At 36.9% G+C, this 14,052-nt stretch overlaps 2 protein-coding genes and 1 pseudogene across 2 annotated transcripts; 2 read left to right on the top strand and 1 right to left on the bottom strand.

Moving 5' to 3' along the window:
- LOC140949547 (QRFP-like peptide receptor) overlaps nt 1-369 on the top strand; it is a 1,010-nt pseudogene extending 641 nt beyond the window's left edge.
- A 4,074-nt stretch (nt 370-4,443) lies between these two features.
- On the top strand, nt 4,444-5,481 carry LOC140949546 (galanin receptor type 2-like). The gene has a single exon (XM_073398706.1). It carries the CDS (start codon nt 4,444-4,446, stop codon nt 5,479-5,481), a length of 1,038 nt encoding a protein of 345 aa, XP_073254807.1.
- A 6,439-nt stretch (nt 5,482-11,920) lies between these two features.
- Nucleotides 11,921-13,430, bottom strand: LOC140950578 (neuropeptide Y receptor type 1-like). The gene has a single exon (XM_073399814.1). The coding sequence runs from the start codon at nt 13,111-13,113 to the stop codon at nt 12,037-12,039; it is 1,077 nt and encodes a 358-aa protein (XP_073255915.1). The 5' UTR covers nt 13,114-13,430; the 3' UTR covers nt 11,921-12,036.
- Between the last annotated feature and the right edge of the window lie 622 nt (nt 13,431-14,052).

The following is a 14,052-nucleotide window of genomic DNA, read 5'->3' as shown; positions in this document are numbered from 1 at the left end:
TCTACGAAGGAAAAACAAAGCGCTCCCCACTGCACCTGTGAATGGAAACGTGCAGAGAAAACGGCAAGCCATGAAAATGTCTATTTGCGTCGTGGCAGTCTTTATCTATGTTTAATCCCTGTCATTATTATTGCCTTGTTGTCAGGAAAAGTACTGGAAAGATCATGTTTGTTACTCAGAGTACTATGGCCATTTACCGGCTTGACGATCAACCTATCAAGCTCATCAAATCCAATAATCTGTTTCATCTTTGTCGAAAACTACCGGCGTGGCCTGAGAGAATATTATGGCTTGTTTCTTATTAAATGCTCGAAGAGAAGGCAAACCATAGACTGTGGTCCAAAAGGAATAACAGTCTTCAGAGTATAAGGGTCCTAAAAAACTCTGATAGTAATTAATTTCACATTTATTTTATTTTCTAAATAAAAAGCCTTTTCCGAAGCTCCTCAGTATTGATTAGCTTGTTGTATAAAGGCTCCATGAAAGTAATGTGCAGAGATCGTGAAAACTGTACGGTCGTGTACGTTGCCAACGCCATGTTCCCTAATGACTTAAGTGTCGTTTCGCTTACGTATTAGATGAGTTTGCTATCTGCTTTCGCCAGATCAGTAGCCGAAAGGACGAAGCATATACGTGCGTATCGCACTTTTTCTTATCACTCCTAAGAGAACGAGCTATATACATGCGCAGCGCTCGCTTCGCCTCTTAAGTGAAGCGACATAAGGCTTTGGCGAAACGACCGGTCAGCAAAACTGACATGAAAAAAGCCAAATCACTGGCGCCCTATTTTCCCTTGACCTTGCCTTAGCGACGTCACTACGATCTGAGAGCCTGGCTTAGGCTATTTGATACGTCTATTGATAAAGTATTAATAAAGTATTGTTCCTATAAATGTACTATATTGTACTTGATGGCAGTTATCTGACTTAACCTTGTTAAGATTATTTAGATGCTATCCCTTGTAGAAATTCAGTACATTTAAAGTATACTTTATATAGGTGATAAACACTTTAAAAAGTATACTTCATTTGTACTTAAAGTATACTTTAAGTATACTTACCAGAAGTATACTTTAAGTACACAACTTTTCGACACCTAAAAAGTATACTTAAAGTATACTTAAATGAAAGTATACTTGAAGTATACTTAATGGGAAGTATACTTCAAGTATACTTAAAATATACTTAAAGTATACTCTATGCAATATGTTTATCAATCACTGAGACACATCAGACTTGGATCAATTATATTGTAAAATCATTTATTGATATAACAAAAAAAACTGCCCTTAACTTAAAGCAATACAAATGTACTAAGAAATTACAAAAAATATATATAGCAAATCTTGTTGGAATAGGTTTCCACAACATAAAAATATACATTTTCTATTCCTATCAAAGGAACTCACTGCATTTGATTACCATAATATATTATTCTTCTTGATTTTAGTAAAATTTTCATTGACAATGAGATCATTTCAAGGAAGGTGCATGTATATTAACAGGTTTCTTTCTGAACTTTCTTTAGCTCACTTGTACTTAATAATTACTGCTTAGAACCATCACACAATATTCTTCTGTACTCTTTGGCCACAAAGTAAATTGTGCCATTACCTTATTAAATAAATATGTCTACCTATTACGTACAAAAACTGGAACGAAATGCGATCTAACGAAAACAAGACTTGGGTTTTGTATTTTGAATTTACACTGCACTTTAGGCGAAGTAAACAAGCTTTCACTTTGTAAACCTTAAGGCTTAACTCGTGTGTCATTTGCAAATGACTTGCAAAGAAAAATCGATATATATTGAAACGACGGGAACCGATACATTTTTCACCCCAAAACTTACTTGTATTGTCAAAATTCCGTCATGGTGTACTTCTTTTGTTTTCTTTTCAAGTTCCACTCATATTGTACTCGAATTGTGAAGATAAATTAAAGGCAATGCAATATTCCGAGCGTATAAATATCTTGAAGACACTCTCGGCAAAGCTCAACGAACGTTCCTTCGAATCTGTATCGCCCGCCAAAACCATATATGGAAGTTAGGTATGCTGTAAATGATTCATACATGACCGTATTAGGAAATCCACAAGATCCCGTATATGTTCCGACGGTACTAGAAGTCAGCGGTAATTCAACACCTTCATATATACATTTCTTTCCTTGAACGTAAAGATGTCGGACGATGAGCGATAGTTTTGTTTCGAGTTCTCGTTCTATTTCCTAAGGTCCTCGTAAAAAAGGAGGTAAAACGACGCGGCCATAATTACATCCAGTATCTTTTACTGCCAAATGCAAAAATTCCACGAAAGACGTTAAAGAAATGACCAGAATGAAACTGTGCGACTTTGCCATTTCGCCCAGGGATCGGTCGATGATCTTCTTACGAAGGAAGTCGACTGAACAGCTAATGTGTGCCCTGTGTATCTAGGAACCTGTTATATACTTCACCACTCTGAAGAAATCTTTACATGCTCTCAACTGTGTCCTTAATAGAAGAAAACTGATTTGATCTGAATAGTATTTTGAAGTTAAATTATACTTAAAGCATACTTTAAGTATACTTTTGTCTTGTAGTGATTTCAAGATCCGGACAAACCTTCTTAGATCCTGAGATCAGAATGTGTCTTTCAGTTTCAAAGTATACTTAAAGTACACTTTTCTTTGCAAAACTATTTTTCACAAGCACTGAAGTTTGAAGAAGTATACTTAAAGTATACTTAAGTATTTGAAGTATAAATGAAGTACATTTGCCAAATATACTTTATTTATACTTTTTTTCTGGAAGTACAAACGAGGTATACTTCAAATGTACTTTTTTTCTGAGAAGTACATATAAAGTATACTTGAAGTATACTTAAAGTATACTTAATTTCTACAAGGGATGGCATCGAATTTACGAAGCATTCCTAACTTTTAAGTTAGGATTGTTTCGTGAATTCGGCACCATAGATCTCAACTATTGTTTCTTTCACTCTCAGGAGTGGGAAAAGTCAAAATCCGACTAAAATATCAAAGATGCTGAAAAACAAATTGTACCATGACACAAAATTAACGGCCAAAAAGGGGTCTCATTGGATAGCTAACTATAGGATTTCGTCCACAGACTCAAAGTTAGAGGCACCTTACAAAGATTCCATCAATCACTCTGAGACTAAAAGGGTTGAAAACAACAAGCGATTGTAACGGAACAATAAATAAGATGCGTCTTATCGTTGCAACTCTTAAATCCGGCCTCTGGTGTTTAATTTTAAAAGTCAGATGCTCACACTTCTATACAGCGATCTTTTTCCCGTAAAACGTTACTTCCTGCCTGCCCAGCGACCCTATTGAAATGAAATCATTGTTACTAAGTAAAATTGCACTCGTTTGCAAAAATGACGATGACAAAATAGATAAAATTTAGTTTAGTTTCTGTAATAGGCTAGCTAGACTTTCTCGCCTTTGTTTTGCGAACTGGTTTTAATGATTTCCGTGCCATTAATTTTTCAATTTACATTTTGTTTTTGTTTTTTTCCACGGGGTGAAGTATACGATCCAGTGTGACAGTACAGCATACAACAGGCTACGCATGATGTACTTAATTTTTAATCACAAGCAGGAGTATTTGTCAGGTCTTTGAATTTATGAATGTTTGAAACACGAACCGCTTTTCAGACAGGCTCGATTTCCGTCGTCACCCAGGTCCGGTCTTTGATCCTAATCGAGCCTACATTTCAAACTGCAAGTTTATTAAACACTATAAAAATGAAATATTGAAATTAAACATGCAATTCTTTTTATTATTATTTAAAGAGTTCTTTTCAAATATGTATACTTCATTGGTGGTAAACATAAGGTTTTCATAAGGCACAAACTGTGAGTCGATTGAAAGGCACAGTAAATTAGATATAACAGTTAATATTAAACTCCTTTTTGTAATTCTAAATTATAAATATTTTAATGTTGAAAGGCAAAGAAAATGAAATAGTAAAGTTTTATATTTAATTCCATTGCCTGGTCTATTTCTAAATTACATATATTTTTAACATGGTGTCTAACGCAAACATAGTTTTTATTATTTATGGTTCCCATATTTAATAGTTCGATTATCTCAAAAATCTTGAAAAGATCTCTATTGAAACTTCTGTTAAAACAGGTGGAATAATTATTTGTTTTCCAGATCCCTTTGACTCTGAGCCTAGTGAGACAACACAATTCGAGATTAATAAAAATTGATTAACGTTCGAAATCAAAAACGAAAAGTTAAGAAAATCCATCACCGTCGCGACAAGTAATTCAAGTATTTAGTCGGTTGTTTGGATTCATTTGAAATCATCAGTCTCGATGTTTTAATTGCTTCCACTGTCAATTTAGTTTGCGGCAGCTTCTCGGGTCAGTTCAATCTCCTTTCCGCTTGAGACGTGCGTTAAATAGGTGTTTCTTTTTTTCTTATATTATGTCGACCAGCAACTTGAGTAACGTCTCATCAAGCGAAAAGGATTTGGATTGTGGAGCATTATATGAGCCATATGTGTTCAAAATAAGTTTGATAGTTGTGTACTGTATGGTCTTGTTGGTTGGTTTGACTGGAAACGCCTTTATAATCACCTTGGTGTACAAGCGCAAAGACTTCAGAAAGACTATAAATCAGCTTATCGCCAACATGGCATTTTCTGACTTTGTCTTTCAGTTAACATTTATTCCAGTTGAGTTGGCAAAAGCAGCGTATGGTCAATGGCCGATCGCTGAACCGGCCGGATCAATCGTCTGCAAGATCCAGAGTTTTGTTATTTATGCCTCTTTCTATGTTTCTGTACAAAGCCTAACTTGGATTGCATTAGACCGGTTTATAGCAGTAGTCTTTCCAATGAAAGTCCATCTGATTTCCTCCAGATTTCGCGTTTTGGCCATTGCTTCCACGTGGATCGTTGCCCTTTTGTGCGGCTCTGTTTCTTCTATTGATTTTAAACTCGTTCACAAAAATGGTGCACTTGACTGCACAGAGAAAACAACTACCGTTTCTCAATATGCTGGAGCCGCCTGTTCCTTTGCTTCGTTGATATCCGTAACAATTTTATACTGTACTATAGCGGTAACTCTACGAAGGAAAAATAAAACGCTTCCCATTGCACCTGTGAATGGAAACGTGCAGAGAAAACGGCAAGCCGTGAAAATGTCCATTTGCGTCGTGGCAGCCTTTTATTTATGTTTTATCCCTGTCATTATTATTGTCTTGTTGTCAGAAAGAGCATTGGGAAGATCATGTTTGTTACTCCGAGTACTAAGGCCATTACCTCTCCTGATGACCAACCTTTCAAGCACCGCGAATCCAATAATCTGTTTCGTCTTTGTCGAAAACTACCGGCGTGGCCTGAGAGAATTTTGTGGTTCGTTTCTTATTAAATGCTCGAAGAGAAGACATCACATTGACAATGGCCCAAAAGGAATAACTCTTCAGAGTATAAGGGTCATACAAAACTCTAATAGCAATTAATTCAACATTTAATTTTTTTTTCTAAATAAAAGGCTTTTTCCTTAGCTCCTGGTTGGTTAGCCTGTTGCAGGCTCCAGGAAAAGTAATGTGCAGAGATTGTGATAACTGTACGGTCGTTTACGTTGCCAACGCCTTGTTCGCTAACGACTTAAAAGTCGTTTCGCGTATGTGTTGGGTCATTTCTCAAACTGCTTTCGTCTGATCCCTGGCTGAATGAACGAGGTAAATACATGCGTGTCGCACTTCTTCTTATCGTGGCTGAGAGAACGAGGTATATACATGCCCAGCGCTCGTTTCGGTTCTTAAGTAAAGCGACATAAGACGTTAGTGAACGGGATGGTAGTTAAACGATTCGTAGGCGAAACGGTCGGTGACCAAAACTTATATGAAAACGTTAGATGACGGCCGGCGTTCCTTCCCTTGACGTTGCCCTCGCGACGTCCCTACGATCTAAGAGCCTTGTACGTCTATTAATAAAGTGATGTTCATATTAATGTACTGTATAGTACTCGATGGCAGTAATTACATTTTTCCTGACTTAGCCTTGTTGGCCCCGAATTTACGAAGCATTCCTAACTTTTCCGTTATTCGGCACCATAGATCTCAACTATTGTTTCTTTCACTCCTAGGAGTGGAAGACGTTAAAATCCACCTAAAATATCAAAGAGGCTGAAAAACAAAGTGTACCATGACATAAAATTGACGACGAAGAGGTTTCGTTGGAAAGCTAACGATTGGATTGCGTCCACAGACTCAGAATTTAGAGCCACCTTACAAAGACTCATATCACCATTTACTGTGAGGTTAAAAGGGTTGAAAACAACAGGCGATAGTAAAGGAACAACTGATATGATGCGCCTTATCGTAAGAACTCATAAATCTTGCCGCTGTTGTTTAATTAAAGAGACAATTGCAAACAGGGACACCAAACGGCCGAATGTTTGCAAATACGCCAGAAGTGTCTCAGATGGTTTTCACTAATGCTTTAGAAGCCTGTTTGGTTAATTTGGAGCTGCCCTAAAAACTATTTATCTGTTCGGATGTCTTAGGGGAACTTTGGTCTTCACGAAAGTTTTAGGTGGCTTTTTCGTCTCATCTAAAAGTGTTAGCTATCCTTATGGGTCTGGTCGAAAGTCCGAGGACATGAAGCAGCCTTGCTTTCATTACAAAATTATAGGGGATATTTTGTCGTTATACCGAACGTTTTAGGAGACCTTTTCGCAATATCTTGGTATTAAAATGCGAATAATACAACCTCCGAAAATCGTTGTTAAGCTATTAGAAAACCTCCCAGTATTTTAGACGAATGGAACGGTTATCCAGAAATTTGAAGCTTTTCTCAAGCTTTAAAAATTTCTAGGCAATATTTGCTCCTTCGAACAGTTATTTGACAGAAAAAAGTCGCTGGGTGCCCCTGTGTAAACAGCGATCTTTTTCTCATGAAACGTTGGGCTACCAGCGACCCTATTCAAATGAAAACATTTTTAATAAGTGGAAGTGCATTCGTTTGCAATAATGACGATGACAAAACAGATAAAATTTCGTTTAGTTTCTGTAATAGTGATTCTTGCCTTTGTCATGCAAACTGGGGTTAAACATAGACGTTTTCTTCGTTGTAGGGATTTCCGTATGCCATTAATTTTTCAATTCATAGTTTGTTTTTTCCACGGGGTGAACTATATGATCCAGTATGACAGTACAGCATACAGCAGGCTACACACGAGCTACGTTAGTCATCAATCACGAGCAGGAGTGTTTGTCAGGTTTTTGAATTGATGAATGTTTGAAACACGAAAAGCATTTCAGACTGCAAGATTATAGAACAGCATAAACATTAAATATTAAAGTTAAACATGAAATTCTCTTTTGATTTATTTTATAAGTTCTTTTCAAATATGTTGTGTACCTTATTAGGGACCTTTTGTACCTTACAAGCTCAGTCATAAGGCAAAAGCTTTGAGTCATTGAAAGGTATAGAAAATTAAATATAAAAATTTAATATTAAACACCTTTGTCCAATTCTAAATTCTAAATATATTTTAATCTTGAAAGGCAAAGAAAATGAAATACTAAAGTTTAATAAATAAATAATAAACAAACTCTCCGATATGTACTATAACAAAATTATTAAAAACTGTACTTTCATCTGAGAGTAAAAAATTCTCCTGGTTACTTCTGTCCTTACTTCTGTTCTTATTGTTGGCAGATGCAAACGATAGCCTTGTTTTAATTCTTCTGTGTTTTCCCTATGGAGTTTAATCAAATTCAGATCTTGACTTAATAATGAGGCATTGTCCTTCCAATCAATCTTGTGTCCACTTTAAATAACTCTACTTTGTTCACCAGTAGTGATAGTGTTAGCATGTAGTCCAGTTTAGTCCCGTGTTTAATTATCTATTACACAATAGTCTCGGAAAATGACAGGCTTTTATCGCGGCGTTAACTCTTGACATAATACCGAGAAAGTGTGGAGTCAGGGCTGAGAGAGTCAGTACAATTTCTCAATATGCTGTACCTGCCTGTTCCTTTGCTTCGTTGATTTCCATAACAATTTTATACTGTACTATAGCGGTAACTCTACGAAGGAAAAATGAAGCGCTTCCCACTGCACCTGTGAATGGAAACGTTCAGAGAAAACAGCAAGCCATGAAAATGTCCATTTACGTCGTGGCAGCCTTTTATGTATGTTTTATCCCTGTCATTATTATTGCCTTGCTGTTAGGAAAGGCACTGGAAAGATCATGTTTGTTACTCAGAGTACTATGGCCACTACCTGGCGTGATGATCAACCTTTCAAGTACGGCAAATCCAGCAATCTGTTTCATCTTTGTCGAAAACTACCGGCGTGGCCTGAGAGAATTTTGTGGTTCGTTTCTGATGAAATGCTCGAAGAGAAGACAAAACATTGACTGTAGTCCAAAAGGAATAACTCTTCAGAGTATAAGGGTCCTACAAAACTCTAATAGTAATTAATTTAACATTTATTTTAATTTTCTAAAAAGCTTTTTCCTTAGCTCCTTGTTGATTAGCCTGTTGCGGACTCCAAAAAAGTAATGTGCAGAGATCGTGAAAACTGAGGTTTGCGGTCGTTTACGTCGCCAACGCCAACTAGGCGCTCGTTTCGCTTAAGCGGAGCGACGTAAGACGTTATCGAACGGGACGTTGGCGAAACGAACGGTCACCAAAACCGATACGAAAACGCCAGATCACGGGCGCCCTATTTTCCCTTGAACTTGCCTTGATGACGCCCCTACGACCTGAGAGCCTGGCTAAGGCGACTTGTTACGTCTATTAATAAAGAATTGATAAAGTATTGTTCGTATAAATGTACTGTATTGTACTTGATGGCAGTTACAATTTTTCTGACTTATCCTTGTAAACATTATTTAAATGCTAGGGCCCCAAATTCCACGAAGTATTCCAAACTTAAAATAGATCTTAACTATTGTTTGTTTCACTCTCCGTTTCATTTTGCAGGAATTCTGAAAAACAAACTGTTCCACGACAAACTTTTGACGGCAAAGAGATTTCATTCGCAAGCTGACCGTAGGGTTTCGTCCACAGACTCAAAATTTAAAACTGCATACTAAATAAATAGTACCATGTGAAAGCACTGCCGAAGAGGTTTCATTAGAATGGTCACACCATAGGATTTCGTCCAAAGACTCAAGGGTTAGAACCACCTTACAAAGATTCTATCATTCACTATGAGGCTTTTTAAAGGGTTGAAAATAATAGGTGATTTTGAAGAAACAATCCCTATGAATAGATGCGTTTTATCGTAAGAACTTATAAATCCGGCCGCTGGTGTTTAATTAAAGTGACACTTGTAAAACAAATGATCTTTTTCCTATAAAACCGGCCGTAGGTCCTGCTAGCGACCCTATTTAAGTGAAGTCATTTTCAATAAGTGAAAGTACATTCAGGTGCAATAATGACGATGGCAAAATAGATTAAGTTTAGTTTAGTTTCTGTAATAGTCTTTCTCCTCTTTGTTATGCAAACTGGGTTTAATCATAGACGTTCTTTTCGTTGTAATGATTTCCGTATGCCATTAATTTTTCAGTTCACAGTTTTTTTGTTTTGCTTTTTTTTTTCCACGGGGTGAACTATATGATCCAGTATGACAGTACAGCATACAGCAGGCTTCACACGAGCTACTTTAGTAGTCAATCACGAGCAGGAGTGTTTGTCAGGGTTTTGAATTTATGTAATATTTCAAAAGCAAGTGCGAGTGTTTTACCGGGGTTTCAGTTTATTGAACAGTATAAAAATTAAATATTAAAATTACACAGGAAATTATTTTGCCTTCAACTTTTAAAATTTAATTAGTATAAATATGTATAATAATCTTTCACTACTGGTCAACATCACGTTTTCATTAAAACTGAGTTGTATAAAGGCATAGAAAATTAAATGCTTAAGTCGAATATTAAATCCCTTGGTCTAAATCTTAATTTTTATTTGTTTTATGTGATATGGTGGTCAACGCAAAAGTTTTCGTTATTTGTGGTGCCCATATCAAATTTTTTGATTGTCTGAACAATCTCCGTTTTCCACATCCGTTTGATTCTGAGCCTGGTGAGACAACGCAATGTGAGATAAAAGGAAATCAAATAAAATACAAAATCAAGAACGAAAAGTTAAGGAAATAAGATTGTTTTGAATACTCAAAAAATATCTTCTTAAATCATTCCACCCAAAAAGTGCCAGCCAGATTTTCCTTTCCAAAGATATCCGGGAAATCGAAAATTTCAAACCCAGAAAAATCTTTCGATCATCCCCGTCACTTACAAATCCGGAGTACCCTCTCTCCCCTTCCATTTCCGGGGCCTTTGCCATCGCTTCCAACTGGATCATAGCACTAATTCTAAACTGTTCGGAATTCGACATGCCTTAATGTGTCCATGAGAACGTAGGATCTCCTGTTCTTTGTATCTCTATTGTGGAAAAGTTCGTATCGCGTTAGCTGTTTTTGTTTTTCCTCTGGGCCCGTTTCTTCGAAAGATGGTAAAGTTTAACCCAGGATTAAGCCAAATTATGAGCAAAGTTTTCTTGTCTAACTAAACATGCAACTCGAACTTACAAAATAATATTGAGCCTTTACTACGAGATACAGTAATGATAACACAACGTCTTAGTCTGAGCAATACACAGGAAGGTAAAATACAAAAACGGAACAAACTTTTGATTGTGGATTACTTCTAATCGGCCTTTGAGGAACCGAGCCCTGGTTATCGTGAGGATACCGTATTGTGCCATAGTGGCAAATTTGCGAAAACAAGATAAAGCCCTTCGCTCTCGGTAGCAGTGCATGGACATGATCAAAGAAAATGGCAAGCCATTAAGATGAGCGTCTGTACGATGACTGCATTTTACGTTTAGTTCAATCTACTGTCTTTTCCATTTTTTCACTTTTTTAACATCGAAGTTTATAGTTCCAGTTCATCAGTTCTCAAAACGTTTTGGTTAGTTATTACACGAACAGTTCAGTTATCGTCGACAGCCAATCCAGTTATTTCTATAATATATTTGTGCAGAACTGACCGCCGTGCATTAAATGAAATCTTTCAATTGCGCAACAGTAAAAAGCTGAAAACATGCGACAGTGAAAGGGCTAAACAGGAAAAAGTTGCTCTACGGCAAGCCATTCAAATGAGCATCTGCATCGTGGCTGTATGTTTTACTGACTTTGAACATACACTAGTCGTCTTCGATTTGAAAGCATCTTTGGCAATTAAAACACGCCGGCTATTAAGGAACTCCCGTTAGCAATTAGCGACTGTGGAAAAAAAAAACTCCTAGTGAAGAGAAAAACGGCTGCACGGCTACGCATTTCGTTGCTATGACATCGCCAATGTTAACATAGCTCTGCTCATAGCAAATTTTCAACTATGTTCAATAACGCTGTGGTGGTTTTTCCATATATCCTTCTTAATGGCGACGTAGTACAACTTAAAGAAGGCAAAGTGGCTAATCGAGCCACCTTAAACCTTACATTATGTCACGCTATTCTAAAAGCATAGAAAAGGTAGTTGTTAGAAGAGCGTTCCAGTCCAGTCCGAACTCAACACACGGTTTACCAGATATAGTTAGGAAGCAGGAGCGGAGCGTCCATATAAGCACATACACCCATGCGTACAGCTGAAATCTGGAAAATATATATATTTTTATTTTCTGAAAGCATTTTTATCATTAAATCGGGATGGTTGATAAATCTTTCGCATTATATTGGTGCCTCTGAAAACTTTGCAGTACCTTCTGAGGTTCAACCTTTCTTTCCGGAAAAAATAATAACTAAATAATAATAACTTTTTACCGATGGTTTTTCAAAGTAATCACATCAACATCTGAAAAAAAAATATTTTGAAAATATAATACATTTTTAAATAATATAATGAAACTATAAAACTATATATTCACAATATTTCAACAAGATATCAGTAACATAGCCTCTAATTCTCTCCGTTACAAAGACAAAAATAATATAAGCAACCCTGTCTTAAGATAAAATTAAAAAAACAATCCAGTTCAGATCTGAAAGTGCTTTAATAATCAATTGTGCCTGATCTGGGCAAGCTCTCTCTCTTCATTTTGCGCCTTCTTCCGGCTTGTTGTCGCGGGAGACCATTTGCTAGAGCAAGAACACAAAATCGCTTTAAGAGCCTGTCGATAGCTTTGAACAAAAGTCATGCAAATCACTGGGTTTGTTGCTGAAGACAGAAATAGCATGACGGAGGCAATAAACAGGAGTTTATTGGAAAACGAACATGACACTGCAATTTTATATTCCCACAAAATAAAATATAACACGATCGGGAAAATGCAAATGTAAAATGCAGCCATAATGCAGAAGGACATCTTTATGGCACGTAGCTTTTTTGTGTGTATCTGTTGCTGCAGGTCACGCACTTGCGGCGAATTACGAAGTGCCTTGTCTTGCCGTCTTAAGCTTACCGCTATGCCGGAGTATAAAGTGGTTATGGCGAGGAGTGGTCCAATTTGAAAAAGTAAAGTATATAATTTTGCATAGGTTAGATACGCAAAAGAAACATTCTGGGAATTACTACAAACAGTTTCTTCGTTTTCGTCGACCAACTCATACGCGTTAAAGAGAAACGCATTTGCCAACATCGCCACGAGCCAAGTTGAGGCAATGCCAGAGGCACGAAATCTTGAGGAGATCAAGTGAAGTTTCATTGGAAAAACCACCGCCAAAAAACGATCTACCGCTATCCAAATCAGACTTAGAGTGGAGACAGTGATAGAGACGGATTGTAAAAACCATCTCAGTTTACAAAGTATTAATCCTGCAGTACCACCTAAAGGCCAATGCGAAGAATTGGAAGCAATGTCTTTTATGCTAAGTGGAATGGTTGTTAATGGAAACACAAAGTCTGATACCGCCATGTTCACAATGAAGTAATTGATCGTGTTTCTGAGCTCTTGCCGCCTATACACGATTACGATTACAAAAGCGTTTCCTAGCAAGCCAAAAATTAAGATAATGGCATAGGCAAGGATCTTGCTGACTTGGACGGCGATTGAACTGGTAGGAAAATCACATCTTAAGTCCTCGTGGAATTGTGTTTCGTTGCTCAGGTTTGTCAGCATATTAGCGATAAACAGCATATCCCTCAATTAAGAACTAGTCTGAAGGTTCTTTAACGACGAAAACTCTAAGATACAATGGAGTTTTTATCTAAAGCCATATTGTTTTGTGCAGATTTGTGAAAACGTTATTTCTTTTGATGTGTTGCAGTCTTGGAGAAACTGATGAATCTTTCTGATCTGGTGGGGTCATCTAACAATGCAACGAGTTCTGATAATGATCCAATTGTGTATTCCATTACAACTCCATTGCACCTGTAATGACATGTCATGGATATTTGTCTTTCAAAGACATGTGATGCATTCAGGAGGTTTTTAGGGGCGCCTGACGACGGTTTCCTCCTAAATGCATTGAAAACACTTTTTAGATCCAGAGTACTTATAAATCTCTAGAAATGCATTCTAAGCATAGCTACAAAATTTATATCTGTTCCGTCATCCTGGGAGAACCTGAGTCTTTTCGAAATTACAAGGGCTTCAGTTTTAGTTTACCGAAAATTTTAGATGTAATTCAAGGTATTACGAAAGTGACAATTTTACCAATTCTTCATCACATTTTTGAATCAGAAAATTTTAGATTTCCTTTTTTCTACGAACAATAGCCTAACCTGAGGAGTGAGACGTGAAAAATTAAACTTTAGAAAGTCGTAGGGGATTTATTATATAAGCGTCGAAAATTGTACATGAATGGAACAGTCATCTAGAAATTTTAAGCCGTCCTAAATTCATAGAAAATTCTAAACAATATTTGCTTCTCCGAACAGATATTTTACAGAAAACAGTGGTCGGGTTCCCCTGGATTTTTCTATTAAAACGTTATCTTACACCCAGAGCCGAGTTACCTGAGGGAGAACTGATCACTTTGACGTCCATTAGCAATTTCCGTGATAAACAAAGCTTTTGGTGACGAGACTTCAGCCAATGCCACGCCTCCTTTCCAGCAGAGTTTATTAACGAAAA

The sequence above is a fragment of the Porites lutea genome, chromosome 10 (genome assembly GCF_958299795.1).
Source record: "Porites lutea chromosome 10, jaPorLute2.1, whole genome shotgun sequence".
In the NCBI taxonomy this organism is placed as follows: Eukaryota; Metazoa; Cnidaria; class Anthozoa; order Scleractinia; family Poritidae; genus Porites; species Porites lutea.
The sequence above is the reverse complement of the archived record's forward strand: the minus strand, read 5'-3'. Positions and strand labels throughout refer to the sequence as shown.